The 27997-nt window shown below is 36.9% G+C and overlaps 1 protein-coding gene across 1 annotated transcript in view; it reads left to right on the top strand.

Moving 5' to 3' along the window:
- LOC150104188 (uncharacterized) overlaps window positions 1-27997 on the top strand; it is a 220812-nt gene that overhangs the window by 53613 nt on the left and 139202 nt on the right. The window contains exons 3-4 of the mRNA XM_090396422.1: window positions 7349-7514; window positions 19423-19556. Coding sequence (XP_090252548.1) covers window positions 7349-7514; window positions 19423-19556 — 300 coding nt within the window. The remainder of the gene's footprint in view (window positions 1-7348; window positions 7515-19422; window positions 19557-27997) is intronic.

Raw genomic sequence — 27997 nt, 5'->3', positions numbered from 1 at the left:
AAGTCCTTCATACTAAGGTGAAAATTTTATACATTATAAAAATGTGCAAGTTAAATCCATTTTATGTTATTAATTATCATTTGTTACATCCTTATGTCAAGTTATTCTATAGGATCCCTTGAAAAATGCAGTTGATGTTCTCCAAGTTATTTTCAAAGTTGGTCTTTTTTAATGTTTATTTTCATGCAAATTTATTAATTTATTACAGTAGTTATTCTTTTAATCTTGAAGACATGTATTTAGAACTATAATGTCATCTGTGATGTGTAAAGGTCAGTGTGCTTAAGGTCAAAGCTGGATAACTGAGAAAAGGACCTCCGTGTAACCTTATAAGGAATGCAGAGAACTGGCCAGAGCTTCTGACCTAATATCGAATCCTCACCTTTCTGTAGGTCACCCTATTAGGTATCTATCTGTATACTGAACAAACAAGGATGGGCTGGCAATTTGGGATTTAGCCAATCAAATTGTATTCTTATTGGCTTAAACCATAATGAAAAGTTATAGTGCAACATGACAGAATTTCATTTTGACTGGGACACTGCCCAGTTAAACAAGGTCCCAGTTGTTTTCATCAGATAACCAAGGCAAACAGCAAAAAGTCAGCTACTAGAACAAATCCCAACTCAACATCAGAGATCTAGATTGGCACCATCAACATAAGAAGCATCAATGGAAAAGAAATGGAACTAACAAAAGAATTGGATAAGTATTTAATTTCCAGATGATAAATGTGACATGAAAACTGAAGATATTCTTGATGTCTGGAATAATTACTTTGAAAGATTGCTAAATGAAACAAGTAGTGACAGCATGGTGGTAGAAAATGCCCAACATAAATGCATTCAGGAATATATATATCCATACTTGAAGTAGAAAAAGTCATCAAAAACATGAAATGTAGAAAGGCAGCTGAAGTAGATGATATTGTAAAAATAGTCATAATTTGCAGTTATGAATCTTGTTTTTTTAATTTTAGTATTTTATTAGTTTTGGTTTCGTGACATGTATAATAAGCACTTGTGGTGTACCTGATATTGATACATTAAAATGAAATGTAAAGTGTGTTAGATTTGTTGTACTTATCAGATATCTGAAAGTTGTTATAATTTCAATGCTCTTTATTGTAATTAATAATTGTTATTGATATCTGTCATTCATTGTAAAGACATTCTCTTTTTACCAACAACGCTAATGTGTCAGCCATTATTAGCTTCTGCTATACAAAGGCTATAGATTCTTGTACCTGTTGTGTTTGGGATATAAAATCACCCACTTTATGTTGTTTACATGTCTTGATAATCACAAATTCTGGAATTTTTTTCATGTTTCCACTGTATCAGGAGATCGCAATTCATGCATATTTTCATAATTTCAGTACTACTGTAAAATTTGCTATATACTTTAGCATCAGTCAGTCTCATAAGTTCATTAACAGTTATGGTAGGTGTGAATCCTGTTTATGATGTTGAAGGTTCAGCTTCAAAGGTTCAATAGCTAATTGCATGTTTTTTTTTTCTGGTGACATTAATTTTTTAACCTGCAAAAAACAAACTAGTTTTTATAAATATTAAAACTCCATAACTGAATCCTCCTCCACAACTGAGACTACACAAAATCTATCACCATTCCATATATCTGGTGCACAAATTAACAAATACCTAGAGAAATAAAACCTTTCAACCACTTACAGACCACATAAAAAACTGGCATCCCTTAATCTGTTCCACCAAAGACCAGCCACATTCCCTAGACCTGCTAGGTGTTTATCTGCCTTGCAGTTGCAAGCTGTCTAACTATGGCCAAATGGGCAGGACAGCCAATATCAGAATTCTGAACATATTGACCATCTGGTTTCACCATTATGGCCACTTTGGACTTGCTGACTTTGGATGCCCACCACAGGATATGCTGGAAGAAAGCCACTTTACTCAACTGCAGCAAATACAAATATGAGAGGCTATTCCTGAAATCTGTCTCAACCCTGAAAAACTTTACAAAGCTCAACAAATTTTAATGCTGAAGCTGCTCCAAATTTTGGAAGCACCCATCCTTAGATTTTCAGCCCAACAGCCAAGACTACCCAGTGTTAGTGCCTGCATGGAACATATCATTGCTCTGTGGTCCCTGATGATGTCAGCCTGCTGGTTCCTGGCTTTCTCCATTTATAGAAAATCCATATATATTAGTAGCTTTCACCAAGTCACCCCCCCCCCCACAACAATATGGGATTATAAAAACACTTCATAACTTTGCCAAAATATCAGAAAATTCTCTAGAAGATTGAAATATAAGATCTTACAGAACTGGAATGCTGAGAAGTTATTATACAGGCACCTCTATGGAGTTGGAAGCCTCATCATAGGAGACCAAAATTATCCACACAGTGTCTATCATACCTCTCTTTGAACCAAATAACAAAGCACAACACTCTCTGGCAAACCATTCATTCACCACCTTCCAAGTGAAAAATCTAGTCCTCACTAACTATACTTTTACTCAGCTTCCAGGGACCCCTTGTTCTGCCCCTGTAGCCACTTGCTGAAACATTTTCCCTACATTAATCCAATAAAATCCTTTTAAGTAACTTAAATATTTCTATCACATCCCCTCTTTTTTGTTTGTCAACCAGCTTCTGCAACCCACAAACTGCAAACTATCCTTATAGAGAGCATTCCACAGACCGGTCACCATCTTGGTGAGTGGTCTGTGGAATGTTCTTTCTTGCTTCTGGATCCTCTCGGCTGCTGCTTCTTCCCAAAGAAACCCAGTTGACCAGACCTGAGCACAGTAATCCAGGTGTGGACATATGAAGGCCTTATGAAGAGGAATAACTCTGTTATTCAATAGCCAGGTAATCCTATAATCTATCTTGGCAACCCTAGAAATATGCCTTCTAAACTTCAGCTATCTATTTCCTAGATTACAGTTCCATCAGTATGGTCCACAGCTTGTAATCTATTTATCCTAAAATAACTTGACATTTCTCCACATTAAAGTGACATCCATTATCTTTTACCCATACTGAAGCCTATTTAAATCATCCTGCGAACTCTCTTCATTGCCTCGATTAGCTATTACTATGCCCAATTTTTATCATCTGCAAGCAACTGAATATTTCCCTTCAGATTACTTCTTATATCATTTTTGTGCAAATTAAACAGTTATGGCCCTAGCACAGAACCTCGTGACACACCATCAGTCACCTGCATTCTCCTGGATTCTGCTCCTCCATATACCACATAACCAGTTTCATATCCATCCCCATTTATTTGAATTTGTGTAACAGAGTTCCATGTGGTATTCTGTCAGATGCCTTTGCAAAATCCAACAGAATCATTGTGTAGCCATTCCCTTTATCCAACTCAGTTGTCACTCTCTATTATAGAAAGTTAGTAAATTACTAAGGCATGACTGACCCTTCACAAAAGTATGTTTCCTCTCATAGAGTATCATGTTTCTATCTTCTAATTCCTGAATTCTCTGAATTTGACCAACTTTTCCATTACTTTATCACCACTCCTGAGATCCTGTTTGGTGTACAACCTCTCTTATGTAAAGGAAATATTCTGCTCTCTTTCCACTCCCTTGTAACTCTGCCAGAGCTGAGATTTAAAAGAACCTAGTCAGAAGCATTGCCAGCAGTTCCCTTGCACATTTTCTTAAAACATGAGTTGATATTCCATTAATCCCATGGTCATATTTACATTGAGATTCTGCAATATCCTATGAACCTTCAATTTATTCATCTCTGTTCCTGCATCAGTCCTTGTCACATGTCGCAGCAGTAACCTCACTTGAATGATATACCATTGCAGAGTGTTCACTTAGTAACTCAACTATTATTTGCTTCTGTCACCATTAGTTCTCATTAAGGTTATCTTTTCATAGGCATTCTTGTTCTTACTTGCCACATAATGAAAGAACTCTTTGGGATTTCCTTTGGTCTGCTTAGTTAATTTCTTCTTATAATCTGATTTTGCCTTTCTTGCCTGACCCTTGTACTGTTCACGAGCTTGTTAGTCATCATTTTTCCTTATGTCTTTCACAGCATTTTCTTTTTTTTTTTTTCAGGTTATGCCTAATGATGCTTCTTATACATCTAACTCCTACCTGATTAACCCTCCTGACCTTGGGTATGCAATCTGATATTGCTTTCTCCAGATACCCTTTAATTATCTCCCATGCACTAACATCCTTCCCCTGTAGATTTTTATGCCATGCCACAGTTTCAAGCTTCCTCCTAAGCTTATCATAATCACTTGTCTTGTAGTTCCACATGTATTTCATCTTAACAGAATATTCCTCATGGTTTACAACCTTCCAAGTCAAGACAGCATGGCCCCCCCTTCTCCTAAATTGGAGGCAACATTCCCATAACCTTCATTATGGACAGACATAACCTGTAACCAGATACAATACTGCCATGCCCTGAGTTCCCTCCATCACATGCTGCCTCAAGTAATCATCTGTCAGTAAGTGTATAAATTCCATTTTCTTCCTTCCATGTGATTTTTCTTCCTTCCAATCTATATCTTCATAGTTAGTCTCCCATAATAATTACTCATCCTGCATTTATCGTACTCACTGATGTATGTCTTTTTGATAATCCCTGGTTTATAGCAGCGACTAACTGTATTTTGCCTTATTGGCTTCAATCTCACACCAGACTGCTTCAAAAGAACAGCCACCCTCTTGCTTGTCTCCTGTTCTTTTTGGCTGAAATTCATCTCCTATCATCAGCAGTACTCCTCCTCCCATCCTGTCTTCTCTGTCCTCTCTGAAAATACTAATCCCCCTCACATTCTATTTCTGTAACTTCATCTACTGTTAGCTGAGTCCACTAATGGCCATAACTTTTAACAAGCTTGCACTAACCAAAACCAAAAATGTTTTCTTGTTCCTGATACTTCTGGCATCAGTATATGGAAGCTGTAACATCGCTTTCGGCTCCCATCTACTTTTACTTCCTGAATTGACTGCCCTAATTTGAGTGGAGGAAAATTGTTGACAGGACAATAATGTAAACATCATCATGTATTGTCATAGTATCCCATACACCCCTTGAACGTACATATTAAGTACTTGAGGATGATATATACATACACAATGGTGGTCTGAAAAGTTCTTGGCCTAAAAATGAAAAAACGAATTTATTATTTCAAAATTATTTTTATTTTTCAACATAATCTCCCTAAGACTAATACATTTACAGCGATGCTCCAGCACCATTATCCCGTCCCTGTAGTGGTTCTCAGTAAGATCTGCAAACTACCCCTCTACAGCTGCAATCACTTCTTGATTTGAAGAAAAAACACTGACCAGCGAATAAGAGTTTTAGTTTTGGGAAGAGACAGAAGTCAGAGGGAGCCAAATCGGTGGAATAGGGTGGATGTTCCAACAATTCATTATGTAGATCCCTTAATTTTCCCATTGCCAAAACATCTTTGTGGGCAGGTGCATTGTTCTGATGAAAAGTTTGCAGAAGATTTTTTTCTTCTGCAAACCGGGTCTTTTCTCATGAATTTTTTCGTCTAGTCTGGTTAAAAGATCAGAATAATGTTCTCCGGTTATTGTTTTACCCTTTTCAAGATTATTAATAAACAAAATGCCTTTAGTATCCCAAAAGACCAATGCCATGACCCTTCCTGCTGATGGAACCGACTTTGTCTTCTTTGGCACTGAACAACCAGCTTCTGTCCACTGTTTTGACTGCTGTTTGGATTCTGGTGTGCAATGGTGAATCCAAGTCTCATCCATAATAACAAATTGATGCACAAAATCAGTTTTATTCTTGTTAAAACTCTCTAAGCACTGTTCAGATATTTTAATGTGAGTGCGTTTTTGATCTGCTGTGGGCTTGCATGCACCCATCTGTCACAAAACTTTTTCATTTTCATTACTTTATCAATTCTTTCTGCAAAATATATGCTACATGTTCTTTTGAAATGCCTATAGTCTCAGCAATTTCATGCACTTTGACTCACTGGTCATACAATACCATATCGTGCACTTGATTAATGATTTCTGATGTTGTTACACTTTTTGGACATCTGTCACGTGGATCAGCTTCAAGGCCATGTTTAAATTCTGCAGCCCATTACTTAATTGTCGAAAACGAAGGAGAAGAGTGCCCATAAACTTTTATGAATGTTGAATGATTTCTTTTACAAAGAATTTTATAACCGCATGATACTCAATTTTATCCATTTCAAGGGATAAAGACAACACTTTTGTTTCAGACAGGTGTATAAAACAAACTACTTGATAGAATGACTTGCAATTTCACATGGATGCTTATGACAGATGTACCAACTAGACAAAAAAATCTTGCCGATAGTATTGCCATCTATGGTCGAGGCTGAGAACTTTTCAGATCACTTGTGTGTGTGTGTGTGTGTGTGTGTGTGTGTGTGTGTGTGTGTGTGTGTGTGTGTGTTGAAAATAGTATTGAAGGAAAGGATAATATCTATTGCTTTATTTGTAGCCAAGTCTTCGGCATGTGTCTCCTTGGTATTGCTCTACATAATACCAATAAGTCATGAAATAATGTCAAGAAGCACATGTATTTGTCTTTTATCAGGGCTTTTGATGAAGAGTTCAGTGCCTTGATGACATTCACATTTTAATCATTTTTTATTAATGCTTTTCATATAGAGTTCCATGTTTCACTGGCTTAACATTGTCAAGCCAGTTAAATTTTTGAAATGTTTCAAAGGTACACTTAAATTTCTAGAACAATAATGAATGTTTATTATCCTTTATTAGTTTTTGATGCCAAGAGGTAACATTTAGACTCTTTTCTTTTTATTTAAGATTTACATACTGATTGTGAAAATTCAGCTTTTGCACATGAAATTTTTGTGGTAGTGAGAAAGTTTATTATTTTTTCCCCTCAGAGGATTTGTCCCTCCCTGGTCTCTGATGTAGTTAATGGTTTATTGAAATTTAATCAAAATAGCTAATAAAAGACCAAAATACAAGAGTTTATCTTTTAGGTAGCACAGTACTAAGGCAGCTCACATTTTAAAGGTTTAATTTAATTGTATTGTATTCATAAGCCCCTGGTTACATTCAGCACATTTTTTTTTTTTTTTTTGGCATGAAGTTTTTAGGCTCTTTTCTTTAATATGTATAAGTAGTAATTTTTGAAACAACTATACATGCTATCAAGTTACTTAGGAAGTGGTACTTTTTTTTTTTGAGGAAGTGCCACAAAAGAGATTTTTGTGATTATATAGTTACTAGTTAGTAAGGTATTAAGTGTGAATTGATCAGGATTCACCTTGAATATTTACTGTATTGTCCTATGTCACTTTCTTCAGAAATGTTGTCACCTCTTTTCCAGGCTGGAATTTCTGTAAATATTTGTGATTCTAATGGCTGTAGTCCTCTGATCACTGCCTGTCAACATGGAAATAGTCACTTAGTAGGTTATCTTTTAGGCCGTGGTGCTAATCGTCAAATATGTGATCATAGTGGAGACAATGCACTCCACTGGGTTTCCTATAAAGGTAATGTTTTTTAGCTTCTTGAAATTATTTTTCATTTAACTTTAAATTCTGTATTATAAATCAATTCAACAAATCAGTTTGTTACAGGTATCCCTCGATATATGCGGTTTTGATTAGTGCACAAAAAATTATTGTGACCATAAACTTGATATATGCGACATCAAATTTGATTAGTGTGGCCCAAAAAGTTTGAAAATATGCAAAACGTTAGACCTGGTCAATGAAACCAATCTGATCACGTGGTACAAGTCATGCTCCAACGTTAGTAATTCGCTCTCGGCCTCAGTGCTTCAATTTATCAGCAGAGTGTGACACGTACAGACATGTGTGTATGTATTATGGTATACGCTTATGACCTAACCTAACCATGGCCTCGAAAAAGAGAGTAATAAACAAAAACTTATTACTTTGGATACTAAAATTGACATTGATTCTAGTAGTTAGACTTATACGTTGGTTAGACATAACTGGTAATTAGTTTATGGAATGAACAACGCATATAAAGTATATTAATTAAAGGTAACTTTAATGAGTTACTTCTATATTTCGGCAATGTCACATTGCCATTTTCAGAAACATAAAGATATGGTATGTGCACTCAGGAACTAACACAAAGCATTGCCGAAATATAGAAGTTACTCATTAAAGTTACCTTTAATTAATATACTTTATATGCGTTGTTCATTCCGTAAACTAATTACCAGTTATGTCTAACCAACGTATAAGTCTAACTACTAGAATCAATGTCAATTTTAGTATCCAAAGTAATAAGTTTTTGTTTATTACTCTCTTTTTCGAGGCCATGGTTAGGTTAGGTCGTAAGCATATACCATAATACATGCACATATATGTCTGTACGTGTCACACTCTGCTGATAAATTGAAGCACTGAGCCGAGAGCGAATTACTTTAGGAGGAAGAAAGCAAGAAACTAATATTGTTCCTAAAGTCCTAATGGTGCCCTCTTGCGGGCTAATTTGGTAGTCTTGGCAGTTGGGCTGAAGTTCTCATAATGAAAGTCTTCCAAATTTGGGGCAGTTTCATGCACCCAAATTTGTTGAGGTTAGGAATGTTTTTTAGAGCTGCTGAAGATTCTTTGAATAATCTTTCGTATTTAAACTTGCTGCGAAGAATTATTTTTGTTTTCTTCCAAAGAATTTTATGGGCATGGTCTGCCAGCCCAGAGCGGCTGTACTGGTGAAACCGGATGTAGTCTTGGTGTTCTGAAATCCTGATATTTGTTGTTCTGCCTGTTTGGCCAAAGTAGGACAATTTGCAGGTGCAAGGGACCTGGTATACACCAGGTAGGTCTAGGGGAAGTGGTTGGTCTTTGGTAGAGCGGATAAGGGATGCCAACTTTTTATATGGTCTGTAACAGGAAGTAAGGTCATATTTTTTGAGGATATTGGTTATTTTCTCAGAGGTGCCCTGGATGTAGGGGATGGTGATAGACTTGGTGTAATCTTTATTGTGGAGGGGGGTTGTGGTTTACAGGGTTTAGTATTTTTTGGATTTTTTTGGGGTTATAGCCATTGGCTAAGAAAGTGTTGAGGATGTGGTTTAGTTCATTAGTCAGGGCCTTATCATCTGAGCAGATTAATTTTGCCCTGTTATATAGTATTTTTATCACCCCATATTGTTGTGAGGGGGGGTGGATTGGTGGTGAATGTATCTGCCAGTGTGGGTGGGTTTTCTGTAAACAGAGAAAACCAAAGAGCCATCAAGCTGGCAGGTGATTAAAGTGTCTAGGAAGGGGAGGGTGTTGTTTTCCTCTTTTTTTAAGGTGAACTGGACTCTGGGGTGTTGGTTGTTTAAGTGTGTCACAATTTCGCCCTAGCTCCTAAAAGGATACTTGCTGTAGAAATCATGATCCAAATAGAGCGTGGAATTCGCAACCTGCCTAACCATATCGCCAACAACGTAAGACTGGATGTAGTCGGTGTTCTCACTAAAGCCAAACCTCCAAAATCCAACTTATCCAAAAACGAATATACAGCCCTACAAGAATTGAAAAACAACAAAAAAATAGTAATCACCAAAGCTGATAAGGGAAGCGCCACTGTGGTACTCAATCAAAAAGACTACAAAGGTAAGCTAAATTCTTTAGTACTAGACCGTACTACTTACCTCCCCATTGAATATAATCCGACCAGCTCTCAGATTAGAACTATCCACATACTCCTTAAGAAAGTCACTTCTTGGCCAGTGGAAGTCACCAACAAACTTAAACCTTATAACTCTAGACCCCCCCAATTATATGGACTCCCAAAAATACATAAACAAAATGTGCCATTCCATCCCATAGTGGATGGCATTGATTCCCCCACATATAAATTAGCCAAACATTTAGCCAAAACGCTCACACACTACACTGGCAACACACCATCACACATAAAAAAACTCAGCCCACTTTAAAGCCAGTATAGAAAACCTCACACTCCAACACACTGACATAATGGTCAGTTTTGACGTCTCCTCCCTATTCACTGATGTCCCACTCAAAGAAACCCTTGAGCTCATCCAAGCCAAGTTTCCTCCTGATATCTCAGCCCTATTTCAGTTCACAATGAACTCAGGCTATTTCGTTTGGCAAGGAAAGTTCTACAAACAGATAGAGGGGACAGCCATGGGTTCACCACTTTCCCCACCCTTGGCCAATTTCTTTATGGAGACATTTGAAGAGAAATCCTTAAACTCCGCCCCACAAAAACCCACTATTTGGCTTCGTTATGTGGATGATGTGTTTGCTATTTGGCCACATGGCTCAGACACACTCCACTCCTTCCTAACACACTTAAACAACCAACACCCCAGAGTCCAGTTCACCTTAGAAAAAGAGGAAAACAACACCCTCCCCTTCCTAGACACTTTAATCACCTGCCAGCTTGATGGATCTTTGGTTTTCTCTGTTTACAGAAAACCCCCCCGCACTGGCAGATATATTCACCAGCAATCCCACCACTCCCCCTCACAACAATATGGGGTGATAAAAACACTATATAACAGGGCAAAATTAATCTGCTCAGATGACAAGGCCCTGACTAATGAATTAAACCACATCCTCAACACTTTCTTAGCCACTGGCTATAACCCCAAAAAATACTAAAACCTGTAAACCACAACCCCCCTCCAAAATAAAGATTACACCAAGTCTATCACCATCCCCTACATCCAGGGCACCTCTGAGAAAATAACCAATATCCTCAAAAAATATGATCTTACTTCCTGTTACAGACCATATAAAAAGTTGGCATCCCTTATCCGCTCTACCAAAGACCAACCACTTCCCCTAGACCTACCTGGTGTATACCAGGTCCCTTGCAGCTGCAAATTGTCCTACTTTGGCCAAACAGGCAGAACAACAAATATCAGGATTTCAGAACCCCAAGACTTCATCCAGTTTCACCAGTACAGCCGCTCTGGCTGGCAGACCATGCCTTAGATACCCACCATAAAATTTGTTGGAAGAAAACAAAATAATTCATCGCAGCAAGTTTAAATACGAAAGATTATTCAAAGAATCTTCAGCAGCTCTAAAAAAACGTTCCTAACCTCAACAAATTTGGGTGCATGAAACTGCCCCAAATTTGGGAGACTTTCATTATGAGAACTTCAGCCCAACTGCCAAGACTACCAAATTAGCCCGCAAGAGGGCGCCATTAGGACTTTAGGAACAATATTAGTTTCTTGCTTTTTCTTCCTCATTTGCTTTGTGTTAGTTCCTGAGTGCACATACCATATCTTTATGTTCCTGAAGATGGCAATGTGACATTGCTAAAATATAGAAGTTATTCATTAAAGTTACCTTTAATTAATATACTTTATGCGTTGTTAATTCCGTAAACTAATTACCAGTTAAAATTGACATTATTAAAAGGTTTGATAATGGAGAAAGCAAAGCAAACATCGGAAGAGCTCTAGGCTTTGGTGAATCAACTATACGAGCCATTTTAAATAAAGCGACTGAGTACCACAAACAAGGCAAAGTGGCATCTGAATCTTTGCATATGCAGAGTAAAATTGTGGAGGAGAAAAAAAAAAGCTACCACTGTTCAATTTACGTTAGATACATTTTTTTATAAAAAAAAAAATATTTAGATAAGTTTTTATGTAACAAATACATGTCACCTTAAAAAATAAACTATGTTTAAATTTTTAGCAGGATTCATTATAATTATTCTCATTAATTATAATGAATCTTAACATTGAATAATGTGGTTTTGTTATATGCAGTGTCCATTGAGGTTTAATTAACTGCATATATCAAAGGATACCTGTATTTTAGTTTCTGTTTGCATTTGGACAAGTGGACCAGGTATCCAGCAGTCATGATAAATTGCCTCTACCTTCTGAAAGTTAGAATTAATTTTTATGAGTACTTAAAAAATTGTTTAAAATTTTAAACTCATGAAAATTTCTTATTTAGCTGATTAACTGGTGAAATAAATATTTCATACATATGGGCAAACAGTTTGGTTGATAACATGAGGTGTATGACACCATTGCCAAACAAAAGATAATAGTGGTTTTCTCTCTCTCTCTGACTGTTAAAGTTTCATTGTTCACTTTTTTAAAAACAATTTTTTAAGAGATTGCTTAAGGGTCAAAGCCAAATAACTGGGAAGAGATATCCACATCACCTTTAAGAAATGTGGGGAACCAACTGGGTCTTCTGACTAATGTCCAGTCCTTGCCATCAGTGGTGTATCCTGTTAAACGAAGGAGTAGCATTGAACACCAAACGTGAAGATAAACTTCTTGATTGGAAGGCAGTTTCAAGTAGAGTGTGGGCAAACTTCAAAATGGGGAAATGGACAATGAAATTTATTTGTGCCTATGGTCCTATAGAAGGCTCTCCTAAGGAAGAAGTGGAAGAGTTTTTAAAGCAAGCATCTGACATTAAAAGGCCATGGAAAGAGTGGTCCTTGTTAGAAATCAAAACAGCAGAGTAGGAAATAAATCTCACCAGGCATATAGGAATGTTTTGGGAAATTTTGAAGAAAAGTGCAAAAATAATAACGGTATCTACTGGATTTCTGCTGAGGTACAGACTGGCCATTACTAATATCACATAAAGTTGTGCTTTATGTGATATTTTGCATAGCTTTAAGTTGTTCCAACATAAAGATGTGCAAAAGTTCACCTGGAAAGAAAATGCATGGAAATTGGAAAAGTTTCAATGAAGATATCACCAGCATGAAGATATCACTATTGTTAATAGTGATATCTTCATGCTGGTTTGGGATATAAGAGTATACAGAGGATTTCAAAGTGGATAAATGAATATAAATAGAAAAGAACAGTATGTAAAAAAGTTTTAAAAGGAATTAAAGTTGAGCAACTTTTACAGGTAAACTGTAGACTCAACTATACAAAGATTATTGAAGTAAAAATGAAACAGTTTGAAAACAAGAACTAAACCTTGGAGTCTCAGAGTAAACTCTGAAGAGAGAGCATTGATTGATTCAGCTAGTGAAGTATGTGGTGAATTGTTTGCATGGATAAAAAAAATAAGAACACTTTAGTGGACACAAGATGTTAAAGATGCAGTCCTGAACAAGAAGAAAGCATACAGAAAGTTCTTAGCAATAAGTCATTAGATACCCTGAAAGAATACAGAAAAAAATGTTAAAAGAACTAAGCTATGTTAAAAGGAGCCAAATGAAAATCATGGGAAGAATTTGGCAAGACTATAGTAAATGAATATTGGGAAAGTGGCAAAAGGTTCTGGCGTTTATTGAAAAAGCTTAGAATTGGAAGAAAGAGTACTGTGAAAGGAATCGGAGATGATAAAGGCATCATGAAAGCTGAAGATATGGATATCTTATGATGGAATAATACTTTGAAAGACTGTTAAATGAAACAAACAGTGACAGAACTGTAGTAGAAAATTTTCAAGAGGAATACAAAGAGGTGTACATATCAATACTTGAGGTAGAAAATGCCATCAAAGACTTGAAATGTGGAAAGGCAGCTGGAATAGATGATATATCTATTATAATTGAGAGAGAGAGAGAGAGAGAGAGAAAGAGATCTTCAGGGAATCAAGGGAGGCCACATACTGTTCACACCAGCTGTCATATCTGTTCTTGAATCATTCACGCTACTTATATACACACACTATAGAATGCAATCCACCCAACACTGTATGAGAGAAAAATCTAGCTCTTATCTCTCTTCTTGGTTGCATTCCTTCTCAACTTCCAAGGATGCCCTCTCATCCTTTCTCCACCCTTCATAAAATGAAAAATTCATATGATTTCATGTCTGTAAGTCTCAATCATATCATCCCTCTTTCCCCTACTTGCTAGTGTCTGCAGTCCCCGAATTCTCAGTTCATCTTCATAATCAGTATTCTACACTCCTCATTCATTTTTGACATGCCTTTGCACTCCCTCCACTGTATCAGAATCACCACGGAAACCAGGCGAGCAAACGTGTGCAATAGTCCAAGTGAAATCTTATCAAGGCCTTATAAATGGGCAAAATGACTTCTTTATTTTTACATTTTATTGTTTGTTTCAGCTTTACCAGTTATCCTCTGAGTTTGTATTTGCAATCTTTGCTATAAGACCCTTGAACTTCAACTTCTTATCTACTAAAACTCCAGGATCCCTACCCTGGTGATTTTCCTAGTATAATCCCATCAATATAATATTACATTGAATACATAATCACACCATAGTGCATGACTTTACATTTACTAACATTGAATTTTCAAATCATTCTGCTAGTACTGCACACACCCACACTCCTAATTACCCTTCCTATCTTTGCATCATCAGCAAATAGCCAATGTTGCTTGTTAAAGCCTTCAAAGTGTCATTAAATAACAATAGCTTAAGGACTGATCCTTGGGGTATACCACTGCTTACCTTAAATCTTGCAATCTCGCATCCCCCATATATCATGTTTTGATATCTATCAGTCAGCTATCCTCTTATCCACACCAATATTTTATAATCTAATCCCATATTCTCTAATTTGGGTAAGTCTTCATTGGTGTATTCTCTCAAAATCCTTAGCAAAATCCTAAAGTTTATCTATTCCCCTCGTCTATCTCAGTGATAACATTATTATTGAATTTTCTTTCTTTTTTCTTTTTTTTTAATTTTTAATATTGATCCCATACATAAGAAGTTGAAGGACCTATGAGGATATCAGTGCTTTGTCTAGGGTGCAGGTGAGAGTCAGAAGTTTGACTTTTTTCTTTTTCTTTTTTTAAGAGTTGCAGTTTGTAGCTGTTTGGAAATACTTCTTGTGATTGGCTGTTCCAGATTACAGAGGTAGATGGAATGAAAGAGAAAGAAGAAAAGCAGGTTTTGTGTGCTTGCAGTTGCACAGTAAAGAGTTGCTGTGCAGCTGCTCTTTTTATTAACTAGTGCAACAGAAAGTGGAGTAATGATGCTTGCCACTTTGATCAAGACTATCATTAAGTAACCAGGACTAGGGCATGGCTAACTCTTTGTCAATGTAATATGCCATCCATTCCCACAGTCTTATTAACATCTAACCCGAACAACACTTCTGTATACCTTTAATTCTCCTAATTCTTGTCTCCCTTCTACAATTTGCACAGCATCGTTCACACCACTATGATATACACTGATGAAGTGTTCATTAAATAATTCCACTATATTATTTGCTATGGTTACTCTTCCACCATAACTATCCACCATCATCAGCCTGCCATAATTATTTTCTCTTTTGGTTGCTACATAGCAGAACAATTCCCTTGGATTAGCTTTGACCTGCCTTGTCAATCTCCTCTCATATTCTACTCTTCTTCTTTAACGACGCATGTCACTTTTCTGGCTTGCACTTTGTATTCTTCATGCATCTGTTCACTGCAAACTGTCTTCATAACTCCCTCCATAACTTCTTTTGTAACACTCCCTGCTTGATTTCACCCTACAACCATCTTGCTTCTGCTCTGTTTATTCACTTAACTCTTGGTATGCAGCATCTAACACAAGCAATGCTTGTGTTAGATACTGCCTTATCAGATCAGAAGTTGATTGACATTTTTTTTTTTTTAAGAGTTGCAGTGTTGCAGTTTGTAGCTGTTTGGAAATACTTCTTCCCATTTTCCCATTTCCTATGCACTGCCAACATCTTTTCTACACAATTCATCAACTCAGTGTGTTGATGCTGGTTAACTACGAAGCTTCTGATAATCACCTACCTTATACATATAGACTTTCTCGATACCACATATAGACTTTCTAGATACCAACTTTTTCCTCTTTGACTACCTTCTAAACCAATACCTCATGATCACTTTCACCAACAGGTGGCAGTGTTGATACCTCATTCACAACCACATCCTGTGAGGATATCACTAAATCTAACACCAATAAGCCTTTGCTGCTTCCATCACATGCTGCTTTAGATAGTTATCCTGCAGAAACTCGACAAATTCACTCTCCTTGTTACTAACCACTATATCTTTTTTACAATCCACATTCCAATAATTAAAATCTCCCATCAGGATCATCTTCCTTTCATTTGCCCAACTAATTGGTCTAAACATACATTTCACAATCTATACTCTCCACTTTCTTTGACCTATAACAGCATTGTATTAGATATACTACTCTACTGATCTTAACTTCGCACCAGACAGCTTCAAAATCTTGACACTTATTACTATTTTCCACTTCGACTCTTGAAGGACACAATTCCTTTGCTACCATTAACAATACTCATACCCCCCCCCCTCCTCTCTTCATCTTCGTATCCTTTTGAAAAATTCTATATTCCTATCATTTCAAAGTCCTGATAGTATATCATCCTTAGTCAACCAAGTTTCGCTTATGCCAGTTATCTTTGGGCATACTAATTCAATCATTGCTACAAACTCAGCCTTTTTATTTCTGATACTCTGTATATTAGTATAAAAGCATGACATTTCTCCACTCTTTGAGGCCATCCTATCAACATAATCACTTTTTACTCTCTCCTATGTTTTCCACTGTCCACAATGTACTTCAAAAGTCAATTGTAGTACAATCCCATGATTTGATGAAATTGATAGAATGTTTTGAATATTGCTATGGTTGTGTGAAGAAAGTTGAACAAAACGACGGTTTTCCTTATTTGAATTGTATTTTCCAACAAACATACCAAGTTTCAGGAAATGTAGTCATGAAGAATTATCAAATTTATAAAACTGGTTTATCTGATGCATATCCAGACTCCAGAAAGAGTTTTCTCTAAAATGAGTGTATAGTGCACACTTGAAAAACATAAAATTGGTAACTAGTTTTTCTTTGCAGAGAAAGCAGTAAATACAAACACAACACACACGCTGCTTGGAAAGAAGTCAAGACACCATAGTGTGAGAAACAAATAGCTATGGCATCCACCTTAAGATGTAGGACCTCCTTTCGCTGCCATGACTGCAGCAGTCCTGCAGGACATAATTTCCATAAGTATACGATAGCAATCAATGGGAATTTTGAACCATTCTTCCTGTAGGCATGTAATGAGATCTTAGACTGTTGTGGGGCAGATGTCCCTTGATCTCATCCAACACTCCAATTTGTCACACAGAAGTTCAGTAGGGTTGAGATCATTGCTCTCTGGAGGGCAGTCAAGTGTGGTAACATTCATGTTCACAAAGTATGCAGCTAGAGCAGCAGCCTTATGATGCGGTGAATTGTCTTGCTAAAAGAGACAATGGTCATTTGTGGTAGAAACATCACAAAGTAGGAAGCATTGCATTGTCTGGAATGTTCAGATACTATTCAAAGTTTGTGGCACCACACACAGAGGTCCAAGGCTAATCCAGGAAAAATGGGACCATACCATCACACTTCTATCTCTGAATTTCATAGTTGGAATTATGCACTCGGTAAGAAATGCTCGCTGGTCATCTGTCACACCTGTCTATCTGCTCGGTAGAAGTTGTATCATGATTCATCACTCCATTACTCTACTTTCCATACTTTCTATATCCCACTGTATATACTCTTTGCACCACTGAAGACAGTGCTGTATGTTGGTTTGGGTGATGTGGGACTTGCATATTGTGGTCCAAACAAATAGGCCTGCAATATGGCATCCTATCACAATGCTTCTTTCAAAGTACATCAGTTCCCTTCTTGCAGCCATTTCATTCGGACACAGTTGCATTGTTGCAGGTGTCTAACTTCCTTCCAAACAGTGAATATTTTTGGACATAATGCTTTTTGTATACTCTTTAGCCGTTTGTTGCCTGTGAAACATTCCATTTAGATAGAGTAACATTGCCTTTTTTGAAATAATGTACAAACAAACTTTCTTAAATAGGAGCTTGGATTAAAAAAAAAAAAAATGACCACTGTGTCATAGTTCCTATCCTACACCCTTTTAATTTTTTTTCCTGTGAGATATTAAACTAAAAAAAAAATAAAATTACAGATGATAATAGATGTATTTTAATTTTTGCAATGAAGATTTGCATTTAAATACTGGCATGCTTTTGTTGAAGCCTCTATTCCCATTTTATATATACTGTATTTGTGTACATAAAATGTTTTTGTATGTATTGAATTTATGTGGGTGGTCTGAAAAGTTCTTGGCCTCAACAATAAATGGCAACACTATCGGCAAGATTTCTCTAAGTTGGTACATCTGTCATAAGCATCCATGTGAAATTGCAAGTCATTCGATCCAGTAGTTTTTTTTCATACAGCTGTCTGAAGCAAAAGTGCTGCCTTGTATCCCTTGAAATGGATAAAATTGAGCATTGTGCGGTTATAAAATTCTTCGTTAAAGAAGGTTTGACCGCAAAAGAAATTCATTTGAAGTTCATAAAAGTTTATGGGCACTCTTCTCCTTCGTTTTCGACAATTAAGTAATGGGCTGCATAATTTAAACATGGCCGTACCAGCCTTGAAGATGATCCACGTGACAGATGTCCAAAAAGTGTAACAACATCAGAAATCATTAATCAAGTGCACGATATGGTATTGTATGACCAGTGAGTCAAAGTGCATGAAATTGCTGAGACTATAGTCATTTCAAAAGAACGTGTAGGATACATTTTGCATGAAGACTTGCAAATGAAAAAGCTTTGCGCAAGAGGTGCCGTACAGATCAAAAACAGACTTGCATTAAAATCTCTGAACAGTGCTTAGAGCATTTTAACAAGAATAAAACTGATTTTTTGCATCGATTTATTAATATGGATGAGACTTGGATTCACCATTACACACCAGAATCCAAACAGCAGTCAAAACAGTGGACAGAAGCTGGTTGTTCAGTGCCAAAGAAGACAAAGTCAGTTCCATCAGCAGGAAAGGTCATGGCATCAGTGTTTTGGGATGCTAAAGACATTTTGTTTTTTAATTATCTTGAAATACAATAACTGGGTAATATTATTCTGATCTTTTAACCAGACTAGACAAATAATTTGTTAGAAAAGACCTGGTTTGCAGAAGAAAAAAATCATCTTTCATCAGGGCAATGCACTTGCCCACAAAGGTGTTTTGGCAATGGGAAAATTAAGGGATCTACACAATGAATTGTTGGAACATCCACCCTATTCCCCAGATTTGGCTCCCTCTGACTTCTGTCTCTTCCCAAAACTAAAACTCTTCCTCGCTGGTCAGCGTTTTTCTTCAAATCAAGGGTCATTGCAGCTGTAGAGAGGTAGTTTGCAGATCTTACTGAGAACCACTACAGGGATGGGATAATGGTGCTGGAGCATCGCTGGAATAAATGTATTAGTCTTAAGGGAGATTATGTTGAAAAATAAAAATAATTTTGAAATTATAAATTCATTTTTTCATTTTTAGGCTGAGAACGTTTTAGACCACCCACATATTTTGTGTTTATATTTTACTTTTTTTTTAATTTATTTATAAACATATGCTTAACTAAAACTTATATTAAATCGTTATGGGGACTGATATATTTTGTAGGTTATCCTGATTTGATGAGGCTCTTGATCTATTCTGGTTTTGATCCCCAGCAAAGAGATAATTATGGACATACACCTTTGCATCTAGCTTGTTTAAATAATAACTCAGTTATAGTTGAAGATTTATGTGAAAAAGTAAGCAGCTTTACTTTTGTATTTATATTGAAATAGTAAAGTTCAAAAGCATTGTTTATAATATGAATGCCCATGGTGGAACAGTATTTCCAAGCATTATTGCTAAAATATATTAATTTTAAAAGTTTAAACATTCCACCAAAAAATTAAAATTCTAATTAATGTCTTAGGTTTACACAGCACTTGTAACTCTAAGACATCATCATCAAATTCCTGCCACGTACCCTCAAGGGGTGTACAGGATACGATAGTACTACATGAAAAATTTACATCATTACTAACTTTATATCTACAATTTTCCTCCAGATCAGTCTGTTACTTGTCAAGACTCCAATAATATCATTATCAGATCTTATATTTCTATCGTCTAAGGCACATTGTACCGTATCAATCCACCTATATCTTGGTCTTCCTCTGGGTTGTTTTCCTGCCAACCTGGCAGAGAACATTTGTTTTGCCAATCTTTCCTCACCCATTCTGTTTAAATGACCATGCACCTTAGATTAGCTTTGCTAACGCGTTCCTGGATGCTGACAATGTCAAGTTCTTTCCTAATATCCTGGTTTTTAATATGATATTGCCATTGATGCCATCTGTTCACGCCTCTAATCTTTCTCAGGACTCAAATCTGCAGTCTCTAGTCTTTGGTCAAGTGTTTTACTTCTGACCCAGCTCTCAGATCCGTAAGTTAAAATTGGTTTGAACACTGTCTTGTATACAGCTAATTTAGTGTTACGACTAATTTCTCTCTTATTCCATATGAATTTATTCAATTGACTTCCTACCATACCAGCTTTGTTGATTCTATTGTCTATTTCCATATTTAATTTACCATTTTTACTAAAAATCATGCCTAAGTAGCTGAAATGTTTTACTTGTTCCACAGGTTCTCCTTTCACAATGCAGTTGACATTTTCAACGATTCTGCCTATTTTAATGTCTTTGTCTTTTTATTGCTGACCTTCATACCATATCTATTACAACAGTTATTCAATTTAGTCAAGGAATCTTGCAGACTCGTAGCAGATTTATTGATAAATATAACATCGTCTGCATAAAGCAAAGAGCTGACATTAACATCTCCACTTTTGATATCATGTTTCATACAACTTTCCTTCATAATGTGATCCATATAGATAATGAATAACAGAAGGGATAATGTACATCCTTTTCTCACACCAGACTTAACATTAGACCATCTTCCTGTACTTCAATTCTAACTGCTGACTTACAACTCAAATAAAGACTAAGTATTGCTTGATATAATGCCCCATTGACACCATATAACTGTAGTGTATTGAATAGCTTCTCTCTTGGCACCTTATCATATACCTTTTCAGATCATCAAAACTCAAATAGAGATCTTTGTTATATTCCCATGATTTTTCCACTATTTATCGTAAAGTGAAGATCTGATCCTAACAGCCTCTATTTGGCCTGAATCCAGCTTGTTCTTCACCAAGCTTTTCTTCTACAATTCTTCTCAACTGTTTCTAGTATAGTTGCATATATCTTACCAGGAACGCTCAGTAGAGAAATATCTCTGTAATTCTCACATTCAGTTTTATTTCCCTTTTTATGTATATTGGTACTATGAGAGCTCTACATCAGGAATTCGTCCCCCTGTCCAGGCCTTCTGAACTATGCGGTATAAAAGTCTTGCAGCCACTGCAAGACTTTTATACCACCATACTTCAGTATTTCTGGTTGAATATCATCTACTCCTGCTGCCTTTCCACATTTTAAGCCTTTGATGGCTTTTTCTACTTCAAGTATGGATATGTATTCCTGACTGTATGCCTGTTGAGTATTTTTTACCACTGTACTATCACTGCTTGTTTCATTTAGCAAATTCTCGAAGTAATTACTCCATACTTCAAGGATATCTTTTTTCTCCTGTTTTCATGTCACCTTTATCATCTCTAACTCCTTTTACAGTACTCTTTCCTTCATTTCTAAGCTTCTTCAACAACCTCCAAAATATTTGTTCACTTCTTGATATTTATTTTCTATGTTCTTGGCAAAGTTCTCCCATGACTTCTGTTTAGCTGGTTTTACACAGAGTTTAGCTTTCTTACATTTGTTTCTGTATTCTCTAAGAGCACAAGCTGACTTATTTGACAGGAACTTTTGATATGCTTTCTTCTTTTCCTTCACTGCCTCTTTAACTTCCTGTGTCCACCATGGAGTTCTGATTTTTCTATCCTTGCAGACAACCTCACCACCTGCTTTTCTGGCTGAATCAATCAAGGTTTTCTTCAAGGCTTGCCACTGAGTCTCTAAAGTTTGGTTCCTGTTCTCAAACTCTTTAATTTTTCTTCAATAATCTTTGTTTATTTTGGTCTACAGTTCACATCTAAGATCTGCTCAACTTTTATTCGCTTTAAAACTTTCTTACATGTTATTCTTTTCAGTATGAAATTCAATTTTATCCTGCTCAAGACTAAATAGTGATCGCTTCCAATTTCAAATCCTCTGTTACGCTCTGGTGTCCTGCACAACGGAGAAAACATCACTATCAATATTAACATAATCAACGAGACTTTTCTTATTCCTTGCCTCTGCTCTCCATGTGAATTTGTGCACATTTTTATGTTGGAACATGGTGTTAGTAATAACCAGTCCATGTCTTGAGCAGAAATCCAACAAATATTTGCCATTATTATTAGCCTTTGCTGTTTTCTCCAAATTTTCCCAATATATTTTTGTATGTCTGACAATCATTTCCTACTTTGCTATTTAGATCCCCAACAAGGACCAACTTTTCCTTTTTTATTGTGTCAGATGCTTTCTCTAAATTCTCAAAAAATCCCTCCACTTCTACCTTAGTAGAACCTTCTGTGGGGACGATAGGCACAAATAAGCCTCATTGTCCAGTTCCCCATTCTGGTATTTGTCCACATCACTCTACTTGAGACTGCCTGCCATTCAAGAAGATTAGCCTCGTATTTATTGTTGAATACAATGGCTACTCCTTCTTTTCCTTGAAAAATCTCACCAGTTTTTGTCTTTTTTGTTTCAGTCACCCCTATTATGTCGATCTGGTACTTATCTAATTCCTCAGCTAGCTCCATTTCTTTGCCATTCAGGCTTCTTATGTTGATAGTACCGATCTTTAACTCTGATGTTGAGTTGGGGGTGGTTTTTCAGATTTGTTCCAGTAGCTGACTTTTCGCTGTTCATCCTGGTTCCTTGATGAAAACAGTAGGGGCCTTGTTTAACCAGGCGACACCCCAGCCGGCATGAAATTTTGTCATGTTGTATCATCATTTTTTTATTTGGTTTAAGCCAATAAGAATACAATTTGGTCGGCTAAATCCCAAATTGCCAGCCCATCATCGTTCGTTCAGTATCCAGGTAGATACCCAACAGGGTGCACCATGAGAAGGTGAGGATTGGACGTCAGGTCAGAAGGCATGGTCGGTTCTCTGCATTCCTTTAAAGCTATGTGGAGGTCTCCTCTCTGTTATACAACTTTGACCCTTAAGCATCCCCCAGCCCAAGACATTTAGAGTTTTAATTTTTGTAAAAGGCTCTTGTAAAAAAAAAAAAAAAAAAAAAAAAATGTAAAATGCTGATCTGTTCGTTAAAGGTCAGTGTTTTACAACATAATACAAAATATTTTTTTTTATTCTCATATTTCTGATAAGTGCCCTCAAGGGGTATTGCATGATTATAACCACTACCTATGAAAAATTTTCAGAATTTGTCAGAACTCCAGTATTCTGAGATCTTATATTTCAGGTTTTTAACACACTTCTAATTGCATCGAACCACTTTTCTTGATTTTTGTTTTCCTGCCACTGGCATTAAATACTTGTTTTGCTAACTTTTCTTCTCCCATTGTGGGTTTGAGCATATAACATTAGCTTTGCTCACATATTTTAATGGTAACATTGTCATGTTCCTTCCTGATATTTGTCATATGATTCTGTCATTGATCCCAGCTTGGACCATCCCATTGGGCTGGTGATGACAATATGCAGTCTGTCCCAGTGAAGGTATTCCCACCTCCACCAAAGGGGGCTCTGGCTCAGTGAGTATTCTCGCAGTTTGGGGGAAAATGACAACTAGACCTACTAGATGAAACCTTATTAGGGGACTGAAGTGACTTATAGTCACTTCAACCCCCCCCCCCTCGTTTCTCTTCCTTCCTCTAGTCTTTCAACTTACAATGCAAGTGATGCCCTTCAAAAGGCATGTCAAACATATTGTAGAGATATAGTACCTTCTCAGTCTTTGAGGATACACAAGTAAAGCAGTTCTTCGTGTTGGCTGCCAAGTGTACAGGACAGAACAACTAGATGGTAATGTATTCTGAGGGCCTCCAATACAGCCATCACATAATCTTACTCTCATCTACAATTCCAGGTCATGCTTGGATAGAGGCTGGATAATTGCATGCAAGGGGCACTATCACCACATTAAGGCATAGTCTGGACACTCACTATATGGGTAACACCTGAGTCTCTCCTCTCTCTCGCTTTCTTCCACTATTCTTTTTCTCTTAACCATGACATACTATCCTTTCATGGGAACCTGAATAATTTTACATTAATGCTGTTAAATTTAACAAATTCCCCCCCCCTCCCAAATTAAATATATTACAAAAAAATTTCTTCCACATTCACTTTTCCAACATTTGTAGTATACACCCACCTAAATGATGTGAATCATCACTTGCACACATCCAGACCTGATCTTTTATTACCGAACCTCAGATCTCTGCCTGAATAATCGCAGTCCATTTTAACTGTTCAAACTATACCCTATATGATTCCTTCTGCACACACAGGTGGTACTTGTGCTTTTGTGCAATCCATCATTCCTTGCCAGAAAATGCATAATCTTAAATCTCTCATTTTTGACCTTCTGTGGCTTGAGATTTTCCTGCCTCATTGTTTCATTCATGTGCTGTCTCTACCATTTCCCCCAATTCTGAATATCATTCAGATCGCTTTAATTTCTTATCCACGAAGCTTGATTTCACACAGTACAAATTCAATAACAGAAAGTTTTCTTCTTTGGCAGCTTTAATGTTCACAATTTCAGCTGGCCTTTTTTTGAGTTTCTACTTATCAAGCTGAACGAGCAGATATATTTGCTGTAAGCATTGATTTAAAACAGATCATCCATCACCCAACATGAATTTCTAACAATCATCTCTGCGCTCCAAAACTCTGGATCTTTTCTTAACTAGTTCTCCTTCCAGATAGTGTTGAAGTGACTGTGCCACTTGGTAATTCAGATCACAGTCTCACCCAATTTCATCTCCTGTGAAACATCCTCCTTTCAGCCATTCAATTGGCATGTTGATTGGCATTACAGGGAAGATGTCTGTGACTTACTCCTCCTTTCCATGTCAAAACTACTTTTTCCATTCTTCAGATCCAGATGTTTCTTGTGATTGTGTTACAGAGATTATCCATGTTGGAATGGAGGTTTATGTTCTTAGCTCTATTCAAAATTCCCACCCTGCATCTTATTCATGGTTTACCAGAAAAAGTGCTAGGTCTGTCCAAGGGGAAAACAATACTTATCAAGAGCAGCTTGAGACAAAAACCCAGCTTCATTCACCATCTACACTGACATCCTCAGTACTTGCAAAACCATCCTTAAAAGCTAAGTCTGATTTTCATAGAGCTAAATGTAGAAAAACTCATCAATTTGCTAATGGGAGACATGCCTTTTGGTCCCTTGTAAAAGTCATAAGGCATAATTTTTGTCCATGTTGCTCTTTCTCTTCTAAATGGTAGTATTGCAACATACCCAAAGATAAGGCTGACTTACATAGATGATGAAGGCAAATCATGTCCTTCTTTACCTGGAACATTGCATTGTATGCCTACTGTTGTTTTCTGTCAGAAAGACATAAGAAGAATCTTGATCTTGATACTGAAAAGGCTTCCTGTTCTGATGGAGTCTCACAAGTTCTGCTTAAGAAATGTGTCCCTGAACTAACACCCATTCTTTATCATCTTCACACTATGTTTTACCCAACTGGAATCCACCCTACAAGTGCACATACAACCAATTCTTTAAAAAGGTGATAATTGTCTACCATCCAACTATTGACCTGTTGCTTTTACCTAAGTGTTGTTTAGAGTAATGGAGAAGGTCATCGATCACCTTCCTTGATATCTTGAGAACTGTCACCTAATCAGAAACTGCCAATATGGATTTCACCAATAAAGATCCATAGTAGATCTCAGGCCTGCATCACCCAATTCTGGACACATGCCATGGAAAAGTTTGGAAAAACTTAATGCTGTTTGCACTCGCTATTTCCAAGACCCTATCTTGAAAAGCGATAGGGGTCTAGTATTGAGGGCTCCTCAGCAAATTGCCATCTTAGGTTGCCTTTTTCTCTTTGTTAGAACTGTCAGATTTCTCTAGTCATTCACTACATGTAATGGTGGATACTGTTCTCTCTTCCAGTTTTCCTCTTAATGCAGGTGTTCCCTTAGGATTCTGTTATTTCACCAACCCTCATCCTTGTATGTAAATAATCTGATTGATCTTCCTGACCTCAAATCCTATTCACAGTTTTGCTGATGATAGCACTCTCTAGTCATCCTGCTCACATGATAAACCTTGTAGTGCTCAAACATCTCAAGCTTTGAGATCATTTACAATAAGTACTCTAAACACTAATCTTCACAACATCTTGCATTGGTTCTGAAACTGTTGACTGCTTTCCTGGCATAATCACATCTCTTCTATAGCATCTTCAGCTGCCAGAAAATTTTGTCTACTTTTTCACTCAAGTCATTACTTCTCTCCTGCCCAGTTGCTTTCTCTGTATAAACATCTGATCTTCCCAACACTTGGAATATTCATTTGGGGTGGGTTTCTCTGTATAAACTTCAAATCTACCTAACACCTTGGAACATTCATTTGGGGTGGGTATGTGTAAGAGTTATCTGAAAATTCTTGATGCAGTTCAGAAAACAGCAATTCAGTTTATTATTATCAGTATACGGGTACCTCCATGGAGTTTGAAGACTCATCGCAGGAGATCCAATCTATCCACACAATCTATCATACCTCTCATTGAACCCATTAACAGAAAAAGTACAACTGACTGTGGGAACTCATTCCACTCATTCACCACTCTCCAAGCAAAAAAATGTAGGCTTCACACCCCTACTGACCACACCTTGATTCAACTTCCAAGGATGACCACCTTGTTCTGGTCCCCTCTAGCTAAATGCTGAAATACTTCCCCTGCATCTGTCCTATAAAAACCCTTTAAGCAACTTACATGTTTCTATCATATCCACTCTTTTTTTCTTATGAACCAACTTCTTCAATTCATACATCTTCAATCATAGGGCCCTTTCCACAGGCCACTCACCATCTTGATCACTTGCTGCTGAATCCTCTTCACTGCTTCCACATTCTGTATAAACTTCAAATCTACCTAACACCTTGGAACATTCATTTGGGGTGGGTATTGTGTAATAGTCCCAGCACTGAACCTTGCGGCACACCACTAGTCACCCCTTGTTCTGCTCCTCCATATATCACTTTTTGATATCTGTCCGGCATCCACCCTGTTATCCATTTAACCAGTGTCATATTTATCCCCATTTGTTCAAATTTGCATAACAGTGTTCCATGTGGTATTCTGTCAAATGCCTTGGCAAAATCCAGCAAAATCATCGTGTAGCCATTTCCTCTATCCAACTCAGCTGTTACTCTATTATAAACTTCAAATCTACCTAACACCTTGGAACATTCATTTGGGGTGGGTATATGTAAGAGTTATCTGAAAATTCTTGATGCAGTTCAGAAAACAGCAATTCAGTTTATTATTATCAGTATACGGGTACCTCCATGGAGTCTGAAGACTCATCGCAGGAGACCCAATCTATCCACACAATCTGTCATACCTCTCATTGAACCCATGAACAGAAAAAGTACAACTGACTGTGGGAACTCATTCCACTCATTCACCACTCTCCAAGCAAAAAAATGTAGTCTTCACACCCCTACTGACCACAAAGTAATTAAATTACTAAGGCATGACCTGTCCTTCATAAAGCCATGTTGACCCTCATACAGTATCATATTTTTATCTACCCATTTTTGAATTATCTTTTTTACCAATTTTTCTAATACTTTTATCACCACAGATGAGATACTGATTAGTCTATAATTTGCTACTGTAGTCTTAGAACCTCCCTTATGCAAAAGAATAATTTTGCCCTCTTTCCACTCCCTTGGAACTCTTACCAGAGCTGAGATTTTAAACAGCTTAGTCAAAGGCATTGCTAGTTCTCTTGCACATTCTCGCAAAACCCTAACTAATATCCCATCTAATCCCACAGCTGTATTTACATTGAGACTCTGCAGTATCGTAAGAAGGACCTCCATATCATCCACCACTGTTCCCACATTAGTGTCTATCACATAGGTTAAAGCAGTAACCTCACTAG

This window comes from Typopeltis vanoorti, chromosome 8, assembly GCF_054136105.1.
Source record: "Typopeltis vanoorti isolate ZY-2024b chromosome 8, IOZ_Tvanoo_1.0, whole genome shotgun sequence".
Lineage (NCBI taxonomy): Eukaryota > Metazoa > Arthropoda > Arachnida > Uropygi > Thelyphonidae > Typopeltis > Typopeltis vanoorti.
The sequence above is the reverse complement of the archived record's forward strand: the minus strand, read 5'-3'. Positions and strand labels throughout refer to the sequence as shown.